Here is a 14,265-nt window from a genome sequence, read left to right on the forward strand (position 1 = left end):
TGACAGGCAAACCGCTTCTCAACCTGGACCCCAAGGGGAGCACCCGGAACGTTCCGAGCACAACGCCGAGGATGTCCCCTCAACTGCGGCCTCCGACACCGCCGAGAGTCGTTGGATGATACCCGCTTCGGTGCTAGCCAGCGCATGGAAGGAGCTAGCTGCCACTGAGGGGCCCTAGCAGAAAAGGCCTCAACACCGAGGATCTTGCCGCTCCCCATCCACAGCGTGATTCTTTGGGTTGTTCACCATGTCCCTGATATGTATCTAGGCATCGTGTTTACTACCTCCCCCGAAAAGTGGAGTGGATGATGGAGTCATGTGTGTAGCCGACTCGTTGCACCGAGCAGCGCAGAACTACAGGTCGGGCAAGAGCCTGGCAAGGAAAGCACACCTCTGCTTCTAGTGTCATTGCCATCAGACTGTGCAAGGCGAGAGAGGCCATGCATACCATTAGAAAGACGAGAATCTAAGCTTTCGATTGGGACCCCACAAACTTGTGTCAATCAAAACGCCCCCTGCCACCTCTGTAACTCCGCCCCTCGTAATATTGTATAATAAAAGCTAGAAGCCCACAGTACAAGCTAGCCATGAACACTGAGTGCTCAACCCCATGCTGTTCCCTGATTGTCTTAGGACATCAATCATATAAAATATTGCAAAATAGTATAGATTAAAGAGGAAATCCGGTGTGAAATGGCTTAGGTACTGTTAAAACATGATGCTGACCGCTAACTTTTTCCACATACCTCACCTCTTTTGCATTCAGAATTCCAGCGCTAATAAGCCGATGCTAAAATTGGTCTTTTGCTGTCAGTTTGTTGACACCGAAGTAGTCATCATTATGAATCTCTATTTTCCATTTTTACGAGGCTCAACGTTACTCATTACTTCATTCCGTAGAGTCGCAGGGTTGTTTGTGATGGTATAAAGATACAATGAGTTCTTAAATTCACCCACCAGAGGCCATTGTTTATGTAATAAATATTTAATCATGCTCGTACATCAAGTCAGATACAAATATAGCATTTTATTTATTATGAGTCTTTTATGTAAAACTATGCATAATACTTGCCAAATAAGCAGGTGAAGCACATACAATTTATTTCGTTCCTATGCTGGATCAGTCTGAAAGCCCTATCATAGGGAGAGGGTGGGAAGTATACGGAGAACGCCTTTGGTTAAAAAGCCTTTCAAAATCAAAGAAAGGGTAAATTCAAGGGTAAAGTGTCAGGGATCATTCTGACCATCTTTGCGTCATATTGATGGCTTTTGCTTAGCCCTCACCCAAATACCCTACTTTTAACCATAGCATTGTCAATGCTATGCCCATTTTTGCTGGCAGATAGCAAATAATTCCAAGAACAAAAGTGACTTTTTCAGCAGGACCACCCATCAGGATTGTACAACTGCTCAGCAGATTTTTTGCAGTTGAAGCAAAAAAGAAAAAAAAGTGAAAACAAAACAAAAATAATTTTTTTTATAGCAAACAAAAAGACGTAGGGTACATTAACTGCTTTGTGGTCTCTTCCGTTTCATCCCAACATGTTAAATACATAAATAGACCCCTTTGGTTAGAGGCGGAGACGTTTGCTATTTGTTCTTTTTAGCAGCTTAAACTGGAAGTACATTTTGGAACGAGATTGACCAGCTCTCCTCTTCAGACAGGTGAAGCCATCTCCGGAATATTCTTGGTGACAATGGCAACGATAGGATCCCAGTGTGTTTGTGCAATGTGCATTCCGACTGCAACGATGTGTGCCCATTAAGCACTCATTCTGATCTGGTCAAGAAGCACAGAGTGACTTTCAGACAGGCAATTATCAATTGACATCACACAAGAAAAACAAATAAATGATGCAGATCTGTTGTACGGTTTAGGATGACTGTTTTAAATTCCACATTTCTAGCAGTTCATTCATCTACTACATGGTGGCACTATACATCTTGCCATTTCAGCCATATAAAAATGGTTGCATTCATTATGTACATGTATACCTGTGAGGTTACACAGCTTGGTAAACTCTTTAAATGCAATATTGAACAATTCATCTGTTGTGTTGAGTGCAGTTTGTAGACACTTTATTCTTCATTGCTAACTCGTAATTATGACACTGGTTTTGTAAATTTGTGGTGTAATTTGCCCATGGGGCGGGTGGCAGAAACCTGTAGCCTAGGGGCCCTAGGTATTCTTAATCCGGCCCTGTTGGTGGGATACGTAAATTCATCAAGACGCCATTTCATTTTCATACAGCATATCAATAATCCCTATTCAATTCATCACCTCGTCAGCCCATGTACGCCCAATATGAGACAGAGCTGGACAATAGCTCCCCCCATAGCTCTAGGTCCGTAAAATTCAACAAAAGAATCAAATAGGAGAGAAAGATACTTCAGGCTCGTTCATTTGATGTCGAGTGAACGCCCCTTCAGACCTTTGGTTAGTAGAGTAGAGTAGAGTAGAGTAGGTTAGGAGACCTTTGGGATCTTGAGGTTGAGAATAAATGTTCCCTTAGAGTTCCCTTAGCGCTGTAGATGGCGGTAGTGCACTTCTTGTGCAACACCACAAAAAGAGAAGTAGAAGGAGGGGACAACGCCCCTTTAGGAGACCGAATTTGAGCACAGTCCTTTGCATTGGATGGGCAGAGTTTGACATATCTTTCTCTCCTATACGCATGAACGTGTGACGTGTGCCATGTGCGTTATGCCCTTTTTTGGAGGAAAACATTGGGGGAAAAGCTAATGCAAGTAAATTTGGTTTGGGAAAGAATGAACAAAAGACAAGGACCTGTAGACTAGCGTTGTTCACGCTCAACATGCTAAAAACGTGATCTGTATAGCCAAACAGCCATGGCTGAAGCATTGACTGTTCAGTTAGGTTGGCCGATGTAGCATGTAAGTGAATGCGACATTCGGTTTGTTTTCCCCCAAAAAGGGGCGTAACGCACATTCACGAGTACCCCGATGGCCGCTCATGCGTATACGATTCTTTGATTCAACTATGTGCCAGCCCTGAACCTTTAGGGGGTGCTATAGAGTCCCTGGGCCCCATTGGGGCCGGGGCTTTTTTGTGGTCGTAGCTGCCACACCACATGACGTGGGTGCGAAATAAAATCCGGATTTGATATGCCAACCACCTCAAAATGGCTTGCACATGTGTGAACAGGAACAAGAAAAAGGAAGAAGATAATAAGAAGAAGAAAAATGAGAAAAACAATAGGGTCCGACGGTGCTCGGGCCCTAAATAGTCTATATTGTGCAATAAGTTGTCTTAAAATCTGCCATTGGCAGGATTTCTGTTAAACAGACAACAGGCTTTGGAGGGTGCTAGACAAGAGAATGATATTTCCCTGTAAAAGGCTATTTCATATAGGCCTACAGTATACATTAGGCCTACATGTAGACATACAGTATAGAGACATATAGGCATGCATAGACATGTACTGCTTTCAGAATCCCAGTTCAAGAAACCATGACTAAAACCAATTCAGAGCCTTTAACCACTCCAGTGCAGGATATTAATTTTCTTCATGGTTTTGGCTCTTTGCTAAATAAAATGTGGCTCTGCACGTTTCTGCTCTACATATATTATTCTTAATTCCTGCATAAATACACTATTCTTGAGGGAAACTAGAAAAGAGATATACAGTATAAAATATAAAATGTGTAAAATGTGCCTTTTTGTGAATTATTTCATCTAACTTTTACAAAGTTACCCCAAGGGTGAAAAAACGTATTAAAAAGTGCTTGTTTCAATGAAAACTGGTGCCAGATAATCAGCCGAGCATTACCTTACTTGACTTTCTTGACTTGACTTGCTTGAATTGTCTCAACACTCTACAGTCACTCACACAAAACATACTACTGTCACAGCCAGAGCTTGTATCTTTATGCAGGGTTACTCAATCTATGTGTTTGCTAATTTAAGAGATGCTTTAACCCTTTACCGCAGAGCCTATGTTATAACCTTATTGTCACCAAAATTGTAATGGCAACTGTATGCCGTAATCTGTTACTTAAGGCTGTCAGCAATGTCATAACAATGTTGTTAAAATGTAGTTGAGTATTTACAGCAAATAGTGAAGGCCCGCCGGCAACCCCATCTGCAGTAAGAGGCTTCGAGTGAGCAGACATTAAAAAGCTGTGAAACTTTGAGCAATAGGAGCAGGTGAGCCGATGAACATGCACAGACACACACACACACACACACACACACACACACACACAGTGTGCATTCCAATATGCTACCTTGCGTCCTCCACTTGTGCTTGTGGCCTCGCCCCGCCTTCTGGCCCCTCCTCCGCGGAGAAAACTATAAAGTTTCCCCACTGTCAGCCTAGCCAAAAAAATTTTGGGGGGGACTATTCTTCATTCACCATCCAGTTTGCAAATGAGAAAATGACTTTACAATTGAGGTTTTGCGAGATATTGAAATATAATGCAGTTGTCAGTGATGTCATCATGACATATTACTTCCTGGTACGAGGCCACAAGCACAAGTGGAGGACGCAAGGTCGCATTTTGGAACGCACTCAAAGATCCTGAGTATGGGGTTTTTACCTCTGCATGTGATGGAGCTTTCCACAGTCCCCAGGATGAAGCCCTCTCTGCACAAGCACACATAACTTCCAAACGTGTTTTTACAAGTCTGATGCACTGGACACACTTCAGCGGAGTTCATGCATTCATCTACGTCTGCACAACAGAAAGGCAACATTGACATGCACTTACACAATACCAGCTTGTCTAAATAATCATTACAGTCACCAGATGAAAAAGACTCAAGATAAATTGAGTTCTCTTCTGCTTTTAAGTGACCACTGGGTCTGAGTAAAATGGGTTTACGTAAAATAAGTGGGGACCCCTCCCACTCTCTCTGTTAAGGAATAGGCAGTAAGGAAATAATGTATGTCTTTCTCTACACATTATTTGCTTTGATTTGTTCACATAAAAATAAACATGAAAATATGGACAGCGTGTTAGAGGTATCACCATTTACCCAAAGACTACTGTAACATCACATGACAGTTGCCACAAGTCTTACATAAGCTAAGGACAGTTCAAACCTTGATGTCACCTTCCCTACACCTTAGTTATGATTGCTTTCTGTCATGTGTTGTATTTGCCTTGTTAGCTTGCAGCATAATGATGTTACTGGTGTTAATTATAGCAATGTCCAAATGACTGTTTATATGAATGTTCCAAAGTGGAGGGAATGAGAGATAAGGTTGTAAAAACTTAAATAGCTATTTAAGTGTGTGCATTATAGTTGTTGGACCAGCATAGATATGGCCACATAACACTACCATATGCCTCATTATAAAACAAATTGGCTATGGCAGTTTCACCCATACTTGGAAGTACATAAGGACATATGATGTTTATTTATTTTTCATGTACACAGGGATAGTGTTAAATATGGCATGTGGTGAAATGCCGTCAGCCTGCCTGTTTTGTGTATAGGTATTGACAAGGGTGAACAGCCCCTCTACATACTGTGCTGCTCTTCCTGTGTTGTGGGAAGACTGCTGTAGTGGTTTCAAAGAGATAAGGCTGTAACATACACTGTATGTGAAAAGCATGGAGGGTGTGACAGAAAGCTGCTTTGCGAGATGGAGAGGGCTTGTTTACGACAGGCAAAGCATGGCGAGGTTGTGCTAATGACCACACTCACACGACTTGTTCACGACTGTGTCTGGTTTTAGGGCCGCATGGCTAATGACAGACTTTATCACTGTGTGATCAGGAGCCACAAGTTGGGCTGGAGTTATTAAATTGTCTGCAACATTGCCTGGGAACCTATTTTGTCACCTGTTCTCAATGAGAGAATTACATCAGGGAACTGGAGCTGACATTAATTTCCCTAATATTATTATGGTAAAATGTTAGTGCAGATCTTAACCTCAATAATTACTGGACTGGACTTTTGAACAAAGTGTTAAACAAACCGCATCCGCCTCTAAAAGAATGGATGAATGAAATGTACTTTAAGATGGATTTTATCTTTCACCCAATCCATACAATGTGTCCTGTAAATTGTGTGTTCAGGTACATTTCTTACTGGGTATGCTGCTTATTGAGGTGGTAATTCAACTCACCGTTACATGTTCTGTTGTCTGCAGTGAGTGACAGCCCTGGAGGGCAGAGGCAGCTGTATCCACCTGTCTGTGCATTCTGGCAGCCATATTGACAGTGTAAGGTCCAACACAATGACTCCCCTAACGTAAAAGATAGAGACCATAATGTAATACAGCTTTGGAATATGACGGAAAGACAACTTTTTAAACTCCTCGACCAAACTTAGCCAAAGTGTGAACTATGTTACTCATGTTCAAATTGTCCGTTTTAATATGCTCACCAAAAGTTCCATTATACATCAGGCGTAAACATCACATGCAGTTTGCCTTTTCCTCACTGATTTTCATTAACAGTTGAAGAGAATTATTGCAATGTTTGGGTGAGTGATTGATGTGGCAGAAACATGTGGCCCTAGTGGAAAGACTGACAGTGCAACAACCTTTGACCTTTGACCCCCAGTGCATGTTTATAGCTGGGACAAGCAGCAGTTAAGCTCTAGCAGGCTAAGTGTACTTGTCTTGTCATTGGCTTCCCCTAAAAAACAACTTCAAGTTGCACACCAGTGATTTAAACGATTTTTTTTGCCAGTTACTCACTACACAAGCACATTAGACACAAGACTCAGAAATACACCACTCACCTTTTTTCCATACATTACTCTGCTATTGAAACCAAGCAATCCTTTGTCAAAACGAAACTTTGCTAACAAAATAATAATAATAATAATAATAATAATAATAATAATAATAATAATAATAATAATACATTTTATTTAAAAGCTTTCAAAACACTCAAGGACACTGTACAGAGACAAGCAATAATAAAACAAGACCCATAAAAACAGAGCGTAAACAGTTAGATTAAAACAGTTAGGAAAGTCATAAAGAATAGGCTAACAACAGCAACTACAGTAGCAGTGAAAACGCTATAATATCCATGAAAACAATCTACTTTACTATATGAACACTGCAGTCCTTCATGTTTTTGGTCTATTCCACTCCACAGACTGTACATCTTCAAGAGTACTCAAAGTACTCAATACTGTGCTATACTTCACAGCACAGTATATTTGATCAAAGCATGGAAAAGCATGTATGGAGCTATCTGTTTGATCCACAGGGGCCAGGTGAGCCCGCTCTCAACATGCTAGAATGTGCTTGTCTCATGGTTGTGAATGACAACAATTTCCAAGTAACAATTTCCAAGTAACATTCACAGTCAAATTGAAACACAATAATAATGGAGACACAAAACACTACTCTAAAAGGTCTGTCATGTCTGTCCAATTTGGTGGCATGTGGAAGTTTCAGGGTTCACAGGAAGTAAATCAATGCCATTTGTAAGTGATCCATACTCTACTTTTCTGAGCCACTGTTTTGTTATTTGAGTGTAATATTTAAAAGATTGTTAGTAAATATGCATTATAATATATAGAAGTTTTTCATGTAAGCAGGGAAAATAAGAACTACAACTGGCATTTTTGTAACTGGCAGAGTAGTGTTCAAGTTTTAAGTACAGGATAATGCTACTGGTGTTACTGTAAGTCTGGCAGAATTTCATTGTTTGTGAGTATTGAATTTAATTAGCCAACAACACCTCTTGTCAATAGTTTCAAACGGCTACAACACTATGTAGTCCCACCCTTATAAAATGGAACCCTTGACATTAACACATGCCTTACATTTTGCAAGTGGTTTCGGAAAGGATGACGGCTCACTTCACTCCGAGGGCACTTCAGCACCACACATGTGGACAGCGGCCCTTAAGAGAAGCTCTACGAATGATCGTAGAGGCTGTGCACGCGCGTTCACGTATGATGGTGTTTGGGAGACAGGCGTAGAAACAATTGTAAATGATGCACGTAAGACTACGAAGCATCGTTGACGGGAAACGCACCCCTGATCATTAAGTTCATTGGTCAACTTGGCTGTCGCCAACGCTGGAGTTTGCTGTGAGGTTTTGGGTTCCAACAACAACAGTTTAGAGGCAGAGGGGCGTAAGTCGCATTTGACCAACTTTACAGGAGAGACAAAACAACATTTTGATCGACCTTACATCAACTATATTTATTTACCTTCAAGCATAGTCATATACATGAGTGGGCGACTTGTGTTACCCCCCCATCTTTTTTACAAGGAATACAATGGACATTGTACTAGGCAGAGAGACTACTGACACTCCTGGACACTTTATTGGTCACTTTGTCTTGGCTTCTATGTGCCACTCAGCCAAGGCACATGTGACACTATGGACACTTTATTATTTGGTGTGTGTGTGTGTGTGTGTGTGTGTGTGTGTGTGTGTGTGTGTGTGTGTGTGTGTGTGTGTGTGTGTGTGTGTGTGTGTGAGAGAGAGAGAGATGCCTTGGCTAAATGTATGTAACAGTGAGCTATGGTTATTTTATGTGTAAGTATGTGTGTAATGTCTCGTGGGCAATGTCTTTTGTATTTTATCTTTGTTTGTATGCTACTTGACACCTTAATTTCCCCCTGGGATCAATACATGATACTCTATTCTACTCTCTACTGCTCTACATACTTAGTAAATGAGGTAGTCATTAGGCTATATAAAAATATGATGTCACATGGACCGTCTTTATTCTGTGTTTATTCTGTTCACTTAAATGAGGCTCTCCTGAATATCAGACTGCTCCCACTGGCATCAGACTTTTGGCCACAAATTATTGTGTTTTGTAGCTCTCTGCAAGGAGTTTGGTCCCTTCCTGCTTAAAATCAGCTGATGTTGCTGAGCAACACAATTCCGTTCTATAACGCCAAAATAAGTTTTGAAGTCAACAAACTATTTTGTGTTCAATTTCCCAATGTTTAAACTTTTGGTAACACTTTACTTGACACTGGTGTCATACGTATGACATAACGGCGTCATAACATTTTCATAATGCAGTCATGCATGTGTCATAAACTTTGTGTGAATGCCATGAACATTGTATGACTTTGTCTTTAAGCGAAATTTGGTCAGACAGGCCTAACAATGTCAACTTTTCATGGTCATAAAACATTTATGACATTGGCATTATGTTTATGACTCGTTCATGACACTGTTGTGACACTGTTATGTCATAGGCTACGTATGACACCGGCATCAAAGTGTAACCAAAGTTTCCATTAAATCAATATGTCATCATAATTATAATGAATAATCTAAGGATTACCATGTAATGAGCGTTCGACAAGGAGGTTGATGTGGATTAGCTGCCTTCAGAGAGATCAAGACCCTATATCTTTCTATCCGTTGCTATTCCAAAACAGGGACCTTCTCACCAAACCTTATCCCTAAGGGCTTCCGCACACCAGCTCCGACAGCACTGCGCAGCACTTTCGCTTCTGACACAATTCACCTTTGGCTGAGGCCCGCCTTAAAGTGCTTTTTGACCAATCACAGAAAGGACTACCTCGGAAAAACCTCGGACAGTTTTGACAGTGCTCCATTGAACTCAATGCTAAAATCACATGTTTTCAAGTAGCCTAGGGTTTAGCAAAATATTACGGTCGTATTATTATTAAAATATGATTGGAAATTGTGCCTGGGGTATTCGTGACAAATGTGTTAGTTTCCCCACTAGGTAATTGCTTTCCCCTTTCCCTAAAACCGATCTAATGCTACTAGCAGCTGGATAGTCTGCCTTGAAGGGTCTCAGCACGGCAGCCTCACACTCGACTAGAATGCACACACGGATCAAAAACATTGTTTGTGTGCTCCAATCATGCCACCTTCTCATTCGTGTCACTTTTCAGTAAGGTTGTAAGCAAACCACGAACCTGTTTCATAGTAGGATTTTGGATTTCTGACCTAATTAATGAAGAAACACAGCTAGCAAAGTTAACTAGCCTATCGGTCACGTCAGGATTGTTTTGACTAGCAGCTGATGAATGTGATTTTGTTAGGCCACCAAAGATATAAACGGCAAATGCTAATGTTACACATTGCTGTGGTAGCTTTGAAGAAGACTACAGCCATCACGTTGTGTGATTTTGTTTTCGTCTGGCAAGATTGAGTCAGGGCTCAAGGATATGCGAGTGAGCTTACCATGATGCTGGTTACAATGCCTATCGATACCCATGTGAGAATATGAGAGCCTATAACAGCTGTGATGCGTGACAGTTCAGGAAATAAATACTTGCATTCACAATACTATGAAAGGATGTTTTTTTATTTATTAGGAGTGAATAACTGCTGCGATTTGCAGTCACTGCATGAATCACGTTAATATCTCAGCATTGAAAGTTTATCCGTCCGACTTAGCAACTGTAACTAAAGAGGACGGGGCTTAGCCAAAGGCGAATTCCTACCCCCAAACCCAATTTCACACGAACATGGCATTGACAGTCAATGGGAGGCGCCAACAAAATAGAACTTGTCTCTAATTGCTATACGACATCCGCGAAAGTCTGCGGACATCGACGCCAGTGTGCGGGGTTCTATTGAAAACAATGGAATCAAACTTTTGCGGAGCAGTGCTCAGCACTTTGTCGAAGCTGGTGTGCGGAAGTCCTAGGCCGGTGTTCTGTAAAATACTCCTACATGCCAGATAATCATACAAACCCCTATTGGGCATGCGCAGACCATGAAACGTCAACACCAGCTGATCCTAAGACTGTGCAATATTAGCGGAGAACAGATAAATACAGTACTTAAATTTACAAGTTACACTACAAGTGTGTGTTTATTATCGTTATTTGTGTAAGTGTGTCTTAGAAATTGAAGTGTGACCCTGGCAACTTAGCTAACTGACTCGTTATGCTAGCGGTTTTATTAGCGGTTTTGCTAACGTTTAATAAAAATCCAGGTTTTTGGTAGTACTTGTATCCATGACCATGCGATTTTATTTTCACATCTTTCATCTCGTAAATCTAACACCCTGTTTGGTGTTACTGTTTTGTATTTTACTGTAAACAATATTACGTAGGAAAATATGGCAATGTAGGAAAACCTGTCAGAACACCGGCCGCACATTGGCTCCGACAGCACTGCGGCGCACTTTCGCTTCCGACATAATTCGGACCCCCAAACCCAATTTCACACTATCATAGCATTGATAGTCAATTGGCACCGCCGACAAAATAGGCCTAGAGGTTGTCCCTAATTGCTATCTGACATCGGCGAATATCCGCGGACATCGGCGCCAGTGTGCAGGGGTTCTAATGAAAACAATGGAATCGAACTTTTGCGGAGCAGTGCTCAGCACTTTGTCGGAGCCTATGTGCGGAAACCCTTAAAGGGCAGATTATAGTTCAGCAACGGCGCCTGTTGCTTATGGTCGCTAACCACTGTTGATGTTATAGATCTGCGCACGAGGTCTCATGTCGTTAGCTACATTTGGCTACATAGCTACAAGGCTACAGTACAGTAGTCAGACTGCAGGCATTGTGCCGCGAGTGCTAAACTGATGTATTGTTTGTTTGTTACTTACTAATTCAGTCATTGTAGCTTCATTTATTTACACAGACTAGAAAGAAAGCGTTCGTATTCCACAGAATTTTGACAGTTTGGCTCTCGTAAACTACCGGAGAACTGTGCGGCCAGGAGAACAAGGAAGTAGCGAGACGACCAATCACAGCGCCTTTTCTCTGCGACCTTCGCAACTGTCTGTCGCTCAGTCAGGATTTTTTTGAGGCACGCGACGACGGTTGCAGAGCCTCTGCGCGGGGGGTGTGGTCGCGCACAGACGGTTGTACAGGCTCTGCAACCGTCAGCGCCAATAAGTATAAATTGCCCTTAAGCCTCCAATCTAAACGCTGTTAGTATGCTTTGCATTAGCCTACATTTACATTATTTACATTAGCGAAGGAAGCAGAGTTGCCCTTTCGGGAACTGAAACTCAAGCCTACTGGGATACCAAACTGGGGCTCTGACCACAACACCAAAGTGCCAGGCTTGTTGTCGTGACACCCACAACTCTAGTGATGGACACTTCATTGCACTGCTTTCCCTTTCGGGAAGCGCACCTGTATGCTTCACACACTGATGTTGTCTTCTCACAACTGCCCATCATGCTTATTCCATCCAGTAAGCACCAGCATCTATGTTTCACCCATCGCTGGGGTCCCTTACCTCAAATGTCATTACGCCTCACACATACGTACAATGGGTAGGGCCTACACCCAGGGAGTAGATAAGAGTTGCCCCACCCAGACAAAAAAACGGCCATATAGGGATACCTAACTGGGGCTCCGACTGCTACACCAAAGAGTCAGGCTGGTTGGCGTGACAGTCAGAACACACACACAAACAACTCATGATGGTCAGTCCATCACAATATAGGCCTACCCTTTATAGGGTGAATGACTATATTTGATCACTTTCACACCTATTACAAATGTCCCGGCCATGCCTCTCTACAAGGGTGCACAACCAAGTGTGTTATAGGCTATCAAATTATTCAGGAGAGATCAGGCTTTTTGCCTGGAGCCTTTCAAACGTTGAATAAATATCACATTTTATAAATAAAATATAAAATATGTTGTGTGCCCTATAAAGGGTTAACAATGTTTGGTTGTAGTTGTTGTTTAGCTGTTCTTCACATACTTACTTGTGCAAGTCTTTTGGTCTATGTTCAGTGAGTAACCTGGGTCACAGTAGCAGCGGTAGCTTCCAATTGTGTTCATGCAGCTGTGGGAGCAAGGCCTTATTGGAAGGCCACACTCATTCACATCTGCAAACACATCAGAGAAACACATCACACCCTCTGTATGTGTACTCACAGTGCATGCTCTGCAAATTCAAACAGAGCCCATGGACTGTTCATTATTTATTGTCAAGGTCTTTGGAAGATTTCTCTCCTTGGGTGACAAGTTTTGCATGGTTGCTGAAGATTATGTTACATTGAAACATATGCAAACAAAGTACCCTGCTTACTTTTTAAAATACATTTTAAATACAAATTTTAATGAAAATATTGGATGACCCTCCCCTCAACAAAGAATAAAAAGACATGACCCTCCCCTATTTTCCTCCGGTGGCCCCTTCGATAAATACCGAACAGTCCCTAATTTACTGTAAAGCCAGTCCCTGCATTTTCCTGATATTTCTTTTTTCCATCACCAAATCAATCAAATATAAAAGGTTTTAGTGGGCGAGAGATGTCTAAGTACACAGGAAGGGTCACTGCATTTAGCCTACCTTCATTGCACTGCTGTCCTTGGTAACCCTCATGGCAGAAGCATGTATCAGGGCCGATACACTTGCCATTTTCGCAAGGTTTTTCACAAACAGCTATAGACACAAAAGAAAGCTCAGTCAATTACAGTAATGCATCTCAACTATGTCAGTCAGGTCCATTACTCTGTCAGTTGTTTTTGTAATACAAAATACAAATACAAACGCAAACAAAAACAGTGCCATTACGCAGGCTAATCCAAACACTGGCAGGTCAATACATGACTTCACAGGTTTTTTTTTTTTTTCAATTGCTTACACATTTTTCCCTTCATAAAAAATATTTGACATTTGGAATTTTGGGGATGGGGTGGTGTTGGGGGTTTCAGTGTTTCTGTTCTGCACTCACGCTTACAAAGACCGCTCACATTCCTCCAGCCGTGGCAGCATCCAATAGATTGCCCAAAAGTGCACACCCCCTCAGGCAAAGACTTCATTTGGTGCACCATGTCTCTGTAAGTCCTAGGGTCACAAAATAAATGTAATACGATCAAGCCAACTGGAACATAGGCTATACTACTCTCACGTTTAACCCATTGAGGCCTAAGGCACCTGCAAAAAAGGGTGCTGAATGCCTGAGCCCTTTTTAAGCAAAGCTGCCCTCAGCCTATATAAAAACCTTAATATCTCAGCTTCTGAAGCACATAAACATATGCACTAAGCTGCATTTAAACGGTAAGACCCTCATCTTTCATTTCAATGTGTTCATTCTTCTCAAACAAACAGAGATTTTTATTAAAGTTGTCTCAAATCTCATGAGCCTGAATGTTGCATAATCCAGGCGCCAGGGCCAATGTAGCGCAAAGAGCATCAGGCATCAATGGGTTAATAGCACTTGAGCAGTATAGCCTATCCAAGCACGAAAAAAAAACGTTGTCTAGAATAAGCTTTTTTTTCTTTTGGGACTTTGCAGCCGATAGGCCTCCTGCCCACATGTGCACCTGTGCTCGATGAACATTAGGGTCTGGAAATAAGCTTGGGTATGTGGCTGACTTTTGCTTGCTTCAACAGGAA

At 41.8% G+C, this 14,265-nt stretch overlaps 1 protein-coding gene across 1 annotated transcript; it reads right to left on the minus strand.

Annotated features, from left to right (window-relative positions):
* Positions 1-948: 948 nt before the first annotated feature.
* Positions 949-13,700, minus strand: si:ch211-194g2.4 (nephronectin). Its single transcript, XM_063219835.1, has 6 exons — positions 13,601-13,700; positions 13,216-13,308; positions 12,626-12,748; positions 6,096-6,215; positions 4,558-4,692; positions 949-1,780 (listed from the first exon to the last, which is right to left on the minus strand). The coding sequence occupies exons 1-6, from the start codon at positions 13,698-13,700 to the stop codon at positions 1,572-1,574; spliced, it is 780 nt and encodes a 259-aa protein (XP_063075905.1). The 3' UTR covers positions 949-1,571.
* Between the last annotated feature and the right edge of the window lie 565 nt (positions 13,701-14,265).

Source organism: Engraulis encrasicolus, chromosome 16, assembly GCF_034702125.1.
Source record: "Engraulis encrasicolus isolate BLACKSEA-1 chromosome 16, IST_EnEncr_1.0, whole genome shotgun sequence".
In the NCBI taxonomy this organism is placed as follows: domain Eukaryota; kingdom Metazoa; phylum Chordata; class Actinopteri; order Clupeiformes; family Engraulidae; genus Engraulis; species Engraulis encrasicolus.